General features: G+C 38.5%; 1 protein-coding gene across 1 annotated transcript in view; it reads left to right on the top strand.

Moving 5' to 3' along the window:
• Positions 1-14,335, top strand: part of slc15a4 (solute carrier family 15 member 4) — a 30,630-nt gene that overhangs the window by 2,013 nt on the left and 14,282 nt on the right. Inside the window, exons 3-7 of the mRNA XM_014335062.2 lie at positions 1,868-2,160; positions 2,764-2,902; positions 3,122-3,202; positions 8,207-8,387; positions 11,365-11,523. Of these exons, the coding sequence (XP_014190548.1) occupies positions 1,868-2,160; positions 2,764-2,902; positions 3,122-3,202; positions 8,207-8,387; positions 11,365-11,523 (853 nt within the window). The remainder of the gene's footprint in view (positions 1-1,867; positions 2,161-2,763; positions 2,903-3,121; positions 3,203-8,206; positions 8,388-11,364; positions 11,524-14,335) is intronic.

Raw genomic sequence — 14,335 nt, 5'->3', positions numbered from 1 at the left:
TATAGCACAAAAAGTTGGATTTATATTATTTTATTGTTTGTAGCAACTCGTTGTTGAACCTCCTTTAGCAGCTACAGCTTTCACATGGGGGCTGTTTCCGGTGGCTGCTCATAAGACGATTTAATGTTTGTTTGCTAGTTCACCCAACCTTTCCTTTAAAACACAGACAGCTGCTCTTTAATTCAGTGATAACAAGCTATCCAAACAATGATGTTGGTTCCACCAGACTTTAAAGTTGGGATGATGGTGTTGTCCACCTTTTGATAAATCTCTTCATGCATCACTGATCTAGAAATGTCATTAAAAATTTGTAGATCTTCTAAGCTTTCCAACTAATGGCCGGGTCTGGTTGTTTTGCTAGTAGTGTGTTTTCCCTTGAACCCTGTTATCCAGTTGTGGAAATATCTACAGGTGTTACCACTCGGAGACAGATTTATTTTAATTGTAAATATTTCATTAGTTTTAATTTGTGTTGAGAGTTTATTCATATTTAGTTGAATTTTCATTATGTAGGGGTATTAGTCAGGGAAATATTCAAGAAATTTAGAAGAAGTATCACTATAAAAACACAATTTCTGTGTCATGTATTCACACTACACCAAAACATTCTAATGTGTGTTGCTCTGACAAAGACTAAAACATATTTCCTCTTGTAGTTTCCTACTTTTTGCGTTAAGTTTAGTTTTTATTTCAGGTAACTTAAATGTTTTTGTAACTATAGTCTTGCTCCAGGTCTTTAGAAAAAAGCTTTTATAGCCTTTTGTAGCTTCATATATCTCTAAATGCTTTTACAATCAAGAGGGAGGTGTTCATCATTTATGTTAACAATCAAAAGTCAGACTTTTATGCCTTTTTTATATGGGGGGCACCCCAACAACCACCCAGCCTCATTTTCTTAATTGGATACCACTGAGGTTCACACAGAGTTGCGAGTTTAGTTAAGTTGTGTTTACTATAATTGTGACCTATATGAAGCCTGGACAACATTTTATGATTAATCATTGCAGAAATCCCAGTAATTTCAGACAACTGACAAGAATTTATTTTTCCAGCTATGCCATGAGGGAATTACTTTCATAACTGACTCTGCACAAATGCACTGATGAACCCCAGAAAAATTTATGCTGAATATATTGACCTTATGTTCAGCATGTTTTAGCTGTACCAGCATCTTTTGTGCTTGTATATAAGCGACATATCCATCAGGAATTGAGAAAATCTTTTCACTCAAAAGAATAACTGTATGTGGGATGGATCGGATGATAATATTATGTGTTGGCATAGACAGCTATTGAAGCGTTACTAAGCCAATATTATAACCTTTAATTGTAACCTTTTAAAGAATGCTAAAAACTACAATAAGCAGATAAAGAATAAAGAAAACGTTGCTTCTATTGTTCTGCTCATTTCACTCAGCTGAGATGATAAAATGATAAAGTTATTATAAAGTTTGCACAGTATTGCTATGTATATTTTACTATAAATGTGGCAAACGTGTTGACTCATGCAAATTGGTATTCAGCTTGTGATCACTGTTTCTCTTTGTTATTGACAGTTCACGGTTGTGTTTTGATCATTTTAGGTTTTTACAAACTGTACTTTGTACTATATGTTATAGCTTTGAGTCATGCAGCCATAGTTTAAATCAATTTAAACCCTGTTTCTTGGCTTTGAAACCTAATCTTTTATATCAGACGACTTGTGACTTCACTTATTTTTTTATAACAATCAGATGCTGGTAGTTAACTTACAAACTCATGACAAACCACTGTTGCAAAGTTCAGAGTACACTTACTCTTCTTACACGCTCTTTTTGTTTGGATTAAAGAAAAGAAAAAACGTCACCCTGTGCTTTGTGTGCTCGCAGGTCAAAGACAGAGGACCAGAGGCCACTCGCAGATTTTTCAACTGGTTCTACTGGTCTATTAACTTGGGTGCCATCCTGTCACTGGGAGGTGTGGCCTACATCCAGCAAAACGTTAGCTTTGAGGTTGGCTACATCCTTCCTACTGTGTGCCTTGGGATCTCTTTCCTGGTCTTTCTCCTGGGGCGTATGGTTTTCATCAACAAGCCCGCAGATGGAAGTGCCTTTACTGACATGTTCAAGATCCTGGCTTTTGCCTGCTGTTCACAGAAACCGGTGGAGCCAAACCTGCTCCGGTAAGAGTGACATTTCATACAGTAATTAAATACATATACAAACAAAGCACACCCAGATCAGTCTCAGTGGGACAGCTTCCTAAAGTAGTGTAGTGACGTTAGTTGGATGGTGACTGTGAACCAGTGGAATAAAATGGCTCTATTTTATTGGTAGAGCTTTATGTTAAAACCTCCTTTGATCCACCTGTATAATTCTTTTTTTTTTCCCCATTGGTTCAGGCATTCATCTTCGTTCCATGTGGTTAAGTTATTCTGAAGTGCGGATACTTGACTTTGAACCAAAGTAGCACTATTAGCTCATAAACTTGACATTGAATATTTTAAGTTGGGCAGTCCTGCTGCCTTTCAAGAATTTCTTATTAAGACATTTTCTCCAGAGATGGGGATTATAGGCTTTAGAAAAAAAGTTTCTTTCATATCTCTAGAAGTGCTGTTGTTAAAGGCCGAGAGATTCACATAAAAGGCTGGTTAATTTCCCACTTAAAGAGCACAGACCAATTCTAGTTTATTCTGGATTTATTTTTGCTTTATGCCATTAATTACACTGTATTTTTAAACTATTTCAATCAGGTTTATGTTTATTAAATTTTTCCTGTGAAACAGCAAACCGGCACTACTGGACAGTGCCAAAGTGACTTACGGAGGGAAATTTCCTGAAGAGAAAGTAGAGGAAGTCAAAGCACTGGTGAAGGTCCTTCCGGTTTTCTTTGCTCTTATTCCGTACTGGACTGTATACTTTCAGGTAAGATCAGCCGATATAAAGTTAGATCCAAACATTAAAACAGTATTGCGCATGATGAGAAATGCAAAGTGAGAACACAAGAGATAATGTGCACACATTATCAGGTAAAACATTGTTTGTGTCAAAACTGGAGAAGAATGGTGTGCACCAGACACCCTGGTGATCACAAAGTGGAGAACGACTTCACGCTGAGACTTTAATCTCCTTTTCGCATTACAGATGCAGACAACGTACATCCTGCAGAGCCTCCATCTGAAGATTCCTGATACAACCCCAAACAGCACTTCTGACTTCTCTAAGGTAAACTGAAGTGGAGACACTCTCCTGCACCTCTTTCCTGTTTAATTAACAATTTTAGTGCCAGTGTGCTCTGACTTGATTTGTGCTGTGGCACTCTTAACTGTTCTCTAATTCTCTGTAGTTAAACATAACAGCGTGGAGCTCTAGCCTGCTTTCTCACAAGTGGTTTTGATCTATATTTTTTACTGCTGAAACTAAAGGAGTCAGTAGGCCACTGACACACAACAGCTGGAGGCAGCAGCAAAGGCTGATAATGCAACGGGGATTAAGTGAGAACTTCATAGACTAATACCTCACAGATTAGCAACTGGCTGGCATTGTATCTCACCACAGCAGCGCCTCCACCTGTTTCTGTTTGGCAAATTTTGCTGGTATACCTGTCTCTCACTTTGCCTGATTCTATTTTCATTTTGGCAAATTTAAGTTTTCGTTTTATAGTGGCACTAGAAAATAGAGAAAATTGGGTAGCAGGGAAGGACCAGTGGAGTGACATTCAGTAAATGGTCCAGCAAGAAATTGAGGAACCAGTGCTCAGGCATTTGTGCCTATGTGATACACGCCCAATACTTGTCTATCAGGACAACTGTAGTAGATTAGATGTTGAGCGCTGCGGTGCTTTGATGACTGAAAATCAAAAGGTTCAAAAGCAATGAAATTAACTTGAGTAGTAACAGCAGCTTATGTAGTGCAGTAAGTCTGTTCATATTTCTGAACAGGCATGCTTGAGGTGATTGTGAAGTGTACCGACTTCACAGAATTGTGAAGTGAAACACTTGTCGGTAAACCTCGCAGTCTGAGTTAGTGCTCTTGAAAAGCCACAAAAATACTCGACTTGGAACATCGTGAAACTATGTTACATGGCTTTGTTTACTTGTGTAACATGTTTACAACTGTGTTTAAGAACTACATTTCTACAAAGTTTTCCTAAGTGCACCGTTTATCTGGTAGGAAAAAATGGAACTAGGCCCTTCCTGCTACCGGCCTCGACATTTGTCATTATCAAAAGGGAAGTGAGAATAGATGTCTCGTCTCACCTGACACATTTCAGTGGCCAACCTGAACAAAAACTGTCTCTTTGGAGAAATGGCACCCATACTACTATAACTACTACTCTGAGGTTACAATTTATGAATTTAGAGTAATTTTTTGACTAGTTGCTTTATTTTTGGGTTTGATTGGCAATTTGAAAACAAAACTATGTGAATTTGAAAATCACATTTTAAAATTAAAACTGTTTTCATGGTAACCCACAATAAATTCAATACTTCATGCCCTGTTACTCGTTCAGAGGATAAACAATGTATTATTCGTCTGCAGAGATTACATATTTCTATAAGCTTTTTTTTTCTAATCTGTTACAATAGATTATAAGGGTTAGAGCAGTGAAGCTGCAGGAAACTTCATTACATGGTTTAGAAATCCCCCCAACGTCTCACACCAACTTGGACATAGTAATCAAGTATATGTTTCTGCAGTTATCTCAGAAATGCTTTGCAGTGATCTAAAATTATTTGTTCCATTGTTCTTCTGTCTTTAAATTTGTTTTTTTTAATTTCTTAAAAACTTGTTTTTAAAATCTCTCAATATCTCAGTATTAAGTTAGGCGTATGTACAAACCTCACTCTGATCTTAAGGTGTAAAGAAAATTCTGTGATATTTGCAAACGATTGTAATGCTTAGATGCTGAAATTTGAGTCACACATTAACATGTGTCCCTTGAGCTTATGCGCACAGGATCATTGTTGCAAGTCTGAAAACTTGAATCTCAAAATTGGATTCATGTGAAAGCCAGTTGAAGCCCGAAATGTGATAATGATCAGCCATGCATGATGTTTTACAGCAAATAGATTTTTATTTTATTTATTTATTTTGTCAATTCACAGTCCAAATGTAAACAAAAACACTGGGTTACTACTGCTACTACTAATGTTTGAAAATGCAGAACTGCGTAGAGTACACAAAAGAGGCTGCAGACATTTGCTGGAAGCATGTGGTGGCTTCTCCCAAACTGAATGGCCATTGCAATTCACACAGTTGTGCGCTCTCAGAAACAGCCACGTTGTATATCTACAGGGAGTGCAGAATTATTCGGCAAATGAGTATTTTGTCCACATCATCCTCTTCATGCATGTTGTCTTACTCCAAGCTGTATAGGCTCGAAAGCCTACTACCAATTAAGCATATTAGGTGATGTGCATCTCTGTAATGAGAAGGGGTGTGGTCTAATGACATCAACACCCTATATCAGGTGTGCATAATTATTAGGCAACTCCTTTCCTTTGGCAAAATGGGTCAAAAGAAGGACTTGACAGGCTCAGAAAAGTCAAAAATAGTGAGATATCTTGCAGAGGGATGCAGCAGTCTCAAAATTGCAAAGCTTCTGAAGCGTGATCATCGAACAATCAAGCGTTTCATTCAAAATAGTCAACAGGGTCGCAAGAAGCGTGTGGAAAAACCAAGGCGCAAAATAACTGCCCATGAACTGAGAAAAGTCAAGCGTGCAGCTGCCAAGATGCCACTTGCCACCAGTTTGGCCATATTTCAGAGCTGCAACATCACTGGAGTGCCCAAAAGCACAAGGTGTGCAATACTCCGAGACATGGCCAAGGTAAGAAAGGCTGAAAGACGACCACCACTGAACAAGACACACAAGCTGAAACGTCAAGACTGGGCCAAGAAATATCTCAAGACTGGTTTTTCTAAGGTTTTATGGACTGATGAAATGAGAGTGAGTCTTGATGGGCCAGATGGATGGGCCCGTGGCTGGATTGGTAAAGGGCAGAGAGCTCCAGTCCGACTCAGACGCCAGCAAGGTGGAGGTGGAGTACTGGTTTGGGCTGGTATCATCAAAGATGAGCTTGTGGGGCCTTTTCGGGTTGAGGATGGAGTCAAGCTCAACTCCCAGTCCTACTGCCAGTTTCTGGAAGACACCTTCTTCAAGCAGTGGTACAGGAAGAAGTCTGCATCCTTCAAGAAAAACATGATTTTCATGCAGGACAATGCTCCATCACACGCGTCCAAGTACTCCACAGCGTGGCTGGCAAGAAAGGGTATAAAAGAAGAAAAACTAATGACATGGCCTCCTTGTTCACCTGATCTGAACCCCATTGAGAACCTGTGGTCCATCATCAAATGTGAGATTTACAAGGAGGGAAAACAGTACACCTCTCTGAACAGTGTCTGGGAGGCTGTGGTTGCTGCTGCACGCAATGTTGATGGTGAACAGATCAAAACACTGACAGAATCCATGGATGGCAGGCTTTTGAGTGTCCTTGCAAAGAAAGGTGGCTATATTGGTCGCTGATTTGTTTTTGTTTTGTTTTTGAATGTCAGAAATGTATATTTGTGAATGTGGAGATGTTATATTGGTTTCACTGGTAAAAATAAATAATTGAAATGGGTATATATTTGTTTTTTGTTAAGTTGCCTAATAATTATGCACAGTAATAGTCACCTGCACACACAGATATCCCCCTAAAATAGCTAAAACTAAAAACAAACTAAAAACTACTTCCAAAAACATTCAGCTTTGATATTAATGAGTTTTTGGGTTCATTGAGAACATGGTTGTTGTTCAATAATAACATTATTCCTCAAAAATACAACTTGCCTAATAATTCTGCACTCCCTGTACTGTGCCTCATGACAGCATGTGATAAAAGAATCCTATACTATCATTTATGAAAGATTAAAGGCTCTTCCTCTCCTTAAATGTAACAGTACTTGTAGCTGAAAAACAGAGCATTCTTATTGAAATTATAATTGCATGTAATGTGTTTCCAAACACCTAATAGTGTAATTTTACTGCTTTCGTGACTCCCACATTAACCCCAAGCCAACTTTTACCTTTTAACAGACAAAAATGAATACATATTTCAAATGTAATATTATTGCATATATTAAAAGCATGCTTCAATAAATCTTGTTTCATGCTGATCTAAAGGGTGGTCTAGGGAAATAATGGCTAAAATGCTCACAACCTGCCATGTGCAACCATATTTTTATGGGATACTTTTTGATCCCTAAATGGTGGCACTATCCAATTTTCTCAAGATAAAGAGCAGCAGAAAATATAAATCTTGCAATAAGTCTTCATCATTTCCCAAATTGCTAAATCAGTATACAGTATGTATGTGTGGTTTTGTTTTGGGGAAGTGGGGAAGAAAACAAAAAAAAACACACACACGGAGATTTGTGAGATTTGGGCCTGCTGAGACACCTCAGTCATTCATGCCAGCCTTGCCTTGGCAAAGAAGAAGTCTCATTTAGCACTTCCTATCATTTTGAATATGATAATGTACAAACAAGAGAGAAAAACACTCTCTAAGGAGCTGCGTACAGATTGCCAGCGGTCGCTCTAAGAAATGGAAATTCAATTTGAGAATAAATGATCCTATCAGAAGTGTTAAACCAGAGACACATCAGGAGCTCAGATGGCACTTGGAATTTGAATTGCACAAAACAAAACAAACAAAAAAAACTCTGCTCCAGCAGTCTGCACTGTTACACTGCTCAGTCAGTGAGATATTGCCTCAACTTGTAAATACTTTGTATGCTTATAGTGGAATTTCTGTTTGATTGATATGTCATCCAGTCTGTTTACACAGTGCAATTATTCCTTCCAAAGATTACGCTTTATCGTGATAATTCAGAATCAGTTTTGTCAATTTTGTTTCACATTTAAGCTTTAATAGATTGGAATGTAAAAAAGAGAACTTATGAATCCTATTAATACTAGTGCTGCTGCTGCTACGGCTGTGAATAATAAGCTGAATATTTATTCGGTATTGACTGCCTGCTTCCATTACTATACATGCTATTTATGTTTTGTTTTTTAAATTGCTTCATGTTTTGCTTTTGACCACCTGGGGGTGCCAGAGCAGTATCAAGTCTGAAGGATGCACAGACTCCAGTGAATGCAAACTTTTGGCGAACTGTGTAGTTTTCATACTTTTTTGCCTTTTGTTCTCTTTCATCCCATGTTTCTCCCCCTGGATTCCCCAGATGACGTTCCGCTTCCCGCCTGCTTGGCTCACCATGTTTGACGCAGTGCTCATTATCATGCTGATTCCTCTGAAGGACAAAGTGGTGGACCCAATCCTGAAACGGCGCGGCCTGCTGCCCTCCTCCCTGAAAAGGATCGCAGTAGGGATGTTCTTTGTCATGTGCTCGGCCGTGGCAGCGGGTGAGTGCACCCGCAGCCGAGTTCTCTGAACATGTCACTTAAATAGTACAAACACAACAAAGTAAAAAGGCAAAGTTGGGTGTTATTTTCTGTGGCAGTTGGAACATACAATCAGCAGTTCCAGTGCCACATCTACTTCATCTATATTTTCATTACTTTTGGTAACATGGCTTTAATACAAAGCCGCTTCACTGACATGACTTGAATATGGTCACTGAACTTTTTTTTAAAAATTTTTTTATTGCTATTCTGGTGTTGCTTTATGTGGGACTCGAAAGATGGTTTGTCACAGATTTATAGTCTATTCCAGAATCCCATGACTTTCCATCTGGCAAAGGAAAAGCAGCAGATATTGTCCCCCCTCACTCAGTAGCTTATAGAGAGCGCTGTGGCATCTAACTTTTTAGTCCTGTGTGACTGCACCAGCCGTGCTCAGTCGTGTTCTTTTCCAGTCTGTAGATTGTTTTCGAAAGCTTCAGCCAGGCCTGTCAGTGGTTGCTGCTGCACTGATGCATCCAGGCTAAAATGTTTCGAGCATGAAGGCAGGAAGAAAAGCCAATCAGTCTACATTGTATTCCACAAACGCTCCACTTTTTCTTACACAGAAATGCAAATGTGCAAAATGAACATATTTTACTATTAGTGGTCCTTAGATATTGACTAGTGTGGTTTTATAGATGGGGAATAATGCACTTAATGAAAATAAACAGCAGTTGTTGGGGATAATTGTGAGGGAATCTCTGTAGAACTGGCCGTTCTTTCATCTCATTTCATTTCATTTTTGAGTTTGTAGTCAAATGTCTTAACAACAGTTTCCACGACAAGCATGCTTTGTATCCTTATATAGCACAAGCAAGCCGATTCTACAGTTTTCAACAAAACACAACCGAAGTGTCATAACATTAGCTCACGATTATTTTATGGTATGTTTTACGTCTGTTTTTACAAACTGGTCTTATCTCCACGTATATGATAAACTTGTTCATTCTTGCTCCTTTATGGTCATCTGATAGCAGAATGTGTAAAAAAACACAACAAACCCCCAAAACTCAGCAACTTAGTAAATTAAAGCTCACCTCATCAAAACAGTGAGTGTAAAAAGAAGACTGTAGAGTCCTCAAATGTTCTAGTGTTGATTGGCAGAGTAAGACCATCAAACAAATCTTTTTCAATCAACCTGATGCGGTAGAATGATTATTAACCAAATCTGTAGTGTTTATTTTTCAGTTTAAATATCAGAGGATGTGAGGTTTCTGACAAGTAAAGGTCCTTCTAATATTTTCATTTTCATGTTCCAAAGCTGGTTAGCTGTTTGCTTTTCCATTCGACTCACTGAAATAAAGTGCAGCACTTGCATTTAAATTCAGGCAAAAGAAACTCAGAATATTGCAGAAGGCTGTTTTGAGTTCTGGGAGTGGAGAGAATGTGTTTATGGTGTGGGAATTGGACAGATGAGTACACAACTCGTGTGCGACAAATTTCTGACCTGGATTCCAGGAGACAAATCGGAGGACTCTGTCAAAGTTTTACAGTAATATGCTTTGTAAAGTAAATTACTGAGATGCAGTATAATGATATTGCATCTGCAGCTTATTTGAATAATTATTCAGACAGCAGTAATTTGCAGAGCCTGTGCACCGCTTATCCCCAGAACTGACTCGATTCACATTTGTTCAGTTACGCACACTGACCCCTGGGAGCTGCCTTACACTGTTATTACATTTCAAGCTGCATTCTAAGTTGACTTTACTCGGTGCTTATCTGTAGCGGTCCAAAAGCTAAAATCATGAAGTTCAAAGACTGACAGATGGATAGCTGTGAATGTCCAAGTGTGGCACCTTTTATCCACAGACTAGATAGTTGTCACACATGACACTGCCGGCACGCCACACCGCTGCTCCTCGGCGGTAGCATCTCTTTCATCTTGTTGTGTATTTGTCTGGATTGGTGCAGCAGTATTTTACACAGTGAAGCTGTATGTGCTGACACACATGGTACAAGGACAGGTGGACTACCCATGCAGTGAAAAGGGACTACTGAAGGCATGCTGCTAAGTAGACAGTGGACTGTTTCTGATCATTTATGTACAACGCTCCCAGAGTTTGGCCACATGCTGACCAGCTCTCAAAAACTATGCTGACATTGTTTTTTCTGTTGGTTTTTTGTTTGTTTGTTTTTTAGCATGCTGTCTCGCTTTTCTCACTTTATGTCTGATCTCATTTGGTTAAAGCTCAATGGCTATTGCACCCAAAGCATTTCTCTCTCTCACTCTTTCTCGCCCTCTTTCTCCTTTTTTTTTTTTTTTTTCCAGAAAAGCTGGAGCAGAGTTTCCAGGGATCACGCTGGGTTGTCTGTTGTGTGATATTTAGTTAGGGTGGGTGGGGGGGAGCAAAGATGTGTGCGTTTATAGAGTGCGACTTGCTCGGGGCAGCTCAGTGGCCGTGCTGTTCGAGATGGACAGCTGGTATTATAGGATATCCGGATTACAAGGCTACAACTCCTCTCAAATATAGCATTAAGTGCAGTTATGATAGGAGGCTGTCTCTGGGAGTTATCTGGAAATAGCCGCTGGTTACATGATAATAGCTATCGAATAAAGCTTTTAGGAAGCAGCGGCAGTTGATGACAACTGCCTGGTTCTTATTATTGAATCATCTGCACCGTCCCATTACCAGCTGCCAGAATATAGAAGCATGCAGATGTAATCTTAATGAAGTGTAGGCTAGCCTTAAAATTAGCTAAATCCTTAATGGACTGTTCAGTGTTGAAAACTCTAAGTCTGGCAGCTTCTTGCTGTATGTTGGTGTCACGAACTTTAAAGTATCCTTTCCAAAATATATAAGCTTTTTCAAATGACCCATGCTAAATATAGCATGGGTAATTGGTGTGTGTGTAATAAATTTTAGGTCTTTTTTTTTTTGCTTTCCCCTTAGTTAATTGTTCTTCCTTGCACTGTTTTCTGGGTCCACCCCATCAGGTATTTTGGAGACAAAGCGCCTGGAGATCGTCAAATCCAATGGTACCATTGACCAGATGCTTGGGAGCGTCATCTACCACGCGGCAGATTTGGCCATATGGTGGCAGATCCCTCAGTACGTGCTGATTGGAATCAGCGAAATATTTGCCAGCATTGCAGGTACAGCCAGTTGACATCCTCTGTGAAGTTTTCAAATAAATGCTAAACACTTTCATTTAATAGTGCCATCAGGTAAACATGATGACTCAGACAAATGGTAAAATGTCACATCCTTCTCCAGAGTAAGAGACTTGTACTTTGAGTTGATCAGCTTTTCCCTTTGAACATTCAGAATAGATTGGGGGCTAAAGCCCATTGTGCCTATTCTGCCTGTAAGCACAATGCAGTGAAGACTAATGTGTAAATCCTTTTTGAACAATTTGTTTGATTTATTGCCATCCGGCACCAGCTTAATGTGTTTGTGGGTTGCAGTCCATACTCCAGAGTAAATAGCCCACAACATCAATTGATAATTGATTATCCTGATTTTATCACACTACTGCAAGACATTGTTAAGTAACGGAGCATTTTCCAAATAAGGAAAATGCTCCGTTACAGTAACTGTTTTTTAACAAACAGGGAGGAAAAAGCAAAGCTTTCATTTTACGTCCAGTGCTCTTGAAACAGATAGAGGAGATGGTGAGATGCATAAAGGTACAGATAGGTTATATATAGGTTATATTTGTAATTGCAGTGCAAGGTGGAGCGTGATATAAAGCTTTCACCTTTAATGTTTAATAGTGTGGTAAGCTGACATTTTTAGATATGCGCCATCATATGCAATGACTCTTACATTGGGCCTTTTTCCTTCTACAAACAAGGGACGGCTCAGAGATAATACTAACAAATTGCACTGACACATATTCACTTAGTTAGCTTTCACAGCTGACACGCTGTTAATAAGGACGTGTTACACCATAGAAAATGAAAGTTTAATTATCAGTCCAGCAGTTTGATAGATCTGACATTTACATCTGCGTACATACACCAAAGAAGCAGAAAACGGCTCTTAAACATCCTAAGATTTCTTCTTATCAAATTGCACTTTTAAAAGGATTGTACATTCATTTACATTTAAGATGACATAGTATAACAGGTTATTTGCACCTCTAATTTGTAATATTTTAAATAGGCTCATAATTTTTCATCCATCTCTATCATTTGTCCAGTAAGAAGCAGCAAATACGTTAAACTAATACTGGTAAGGCTTTGTAATTACATTCCTCTTTGTCAGCGTAGAAAATGTTACAATGGCTGAGATTGTTTGTGAACATTATTTAGTCGAGACAAGACTAAGGAAACAATTCAACCGTATTTTTTTCTCCCCGCAAAATTTTTTTGCTTCAAATTTCAAGTGTTTCATTTATTTATTTATTTATTTTTCTCAGAGAAATACATTTCCTGTCATTTATGTTTGCAAAAGCAATGAAAAAGAAAAGAATTGCATTGGATCAAGGCGGGTCAGAGTAGCTCTTGGTTCAAACAACAGCTACAGTCTTGTTCGTGATCATTTTCCAGGTATCGGCTCAAAACTGCTCGGTAAGAAACTCGCAAGAAATCAGAGTCATTTCATTTCTTGCGAGCCCTGGTGTGAAGAGTAAATGCCTTTTCATTAACAGCTTTGGGGAGAGCATATTGCCCCAGTAATACAATAATGTGGGGATTTGCTTTAATGCTGTTTGTGTTTGTAAGAAATGCACTAAATGTGAAATTCTTTATGAAGTTGTTTTGCGTTGAACGGAGTAGCAGCTGTGGGCCATTTTTATCCTTTAGCATGCAGACATACAAAATAGGGCAATATACCTCGCATTCTGCTTATCTATCTAATTGGAATCTGTATTTTTTTGCTTACTTTCTCTTGCAGTCATTGCCTCGGGCATCAAATTATCTTAGTGATTCAACTTTGTTAATCCCTCTAGGCATGATTGAGTCATTCTCCTACTACTATGAAATGTCCTACAACATATTGTGTGGTCTCGGTGTAGTACATTCTTTATTTCTTACTTAAGAGTGAAAATGAGACCATTAATATTTAGGACTTGAAGGAATATCTGGTCAGTCCAGTTCCCTCAGAAAACATTTGTCATCTTTAAAAATCTCTGGAAACTGAAATCTGTTTAATGAGCTTGGGTATTATACAACCCTTGAGCGGAAATGCATAAGGCTTCTATAAAACACTGGAACTTGCGTAAAGAGAGTCCCTATGAAAGTCAAATCCGGGATTTGACAAAGCTATAGGGATCCTTAAAATAAACTTGCTCTCCCCTCTCTCTCTCCATCCCACAGGGCTTAGTTCAAGACAAAATGTCTGACAGAATTGTGGCATGTGTCTGGTAAAGAGGAATATTTCCCCTTAGTCATCTTCTGTTTGAATAAATCTGTGTAAAACCTCTGGTGCTATCAAACTTTCTGACTGCAGTCCCCAGTCTTGTACGGCAATGGGTAATGCTTTCCACATATGCCACTCAAGTTTGTCTGCTTTAAGGTGGCAAGAAAATGCAAAACCCTCTCGTAAAAGAAAAGAAAATAGTGCCCGCAGTATTTTTAAACATGTTTTTTTTTCTTATGAAAAAAGTAGAAGGCTTATGTTACTTTCTAAACCATAAAAAAACCTCTGACCTTGGGAATAGAAAACAATATATACATCAGATATGTACATATGTATTCCCCTTCTGAGTGTTTTTGTGTTCCTTATTAAAATTAAACTTGTCATTCAACACTCCCTGAAAGCAGGTGAGGCATTTAGGTTATATAGGTTATTTTCATGCATACCCAGTGATAATGTTTGCCACATCTATCTGTGCCTTTTTATTCTAAAAGGATCCCTCTGCAGTCTTTCTTTCTTTCTTTCTTTCTTTCTTTCTTTCTTTCTTTCTTTCTTTCTTTCTTTCTTTCTTTCTTTCTTTCTTTCTTTCTTTCTTTCTTTCTTTCT

This window comes from Haplochromis burtoni, unplaced genomic scaffold (assembly GCF_018398535.1).
Source record: "Haplochromis burtoni strain Fernald_Lab_line unplaced genomic scaffold, NCSU_Asbu1 Contig_95, whole genome shotgun sequence".
NCBI classification, from domain to species: Eukaryota; Metazoa; Chordata; class Actinopteri; order Cichliformes; family Cichlidae; genus Haplochromis; species Haplochromis burtoni.
The sequence above is the reverse complement of the archived record's forward strand: the minus strand, read 5'-3'. Positions and strand labels throughout refer to the sequence as shown.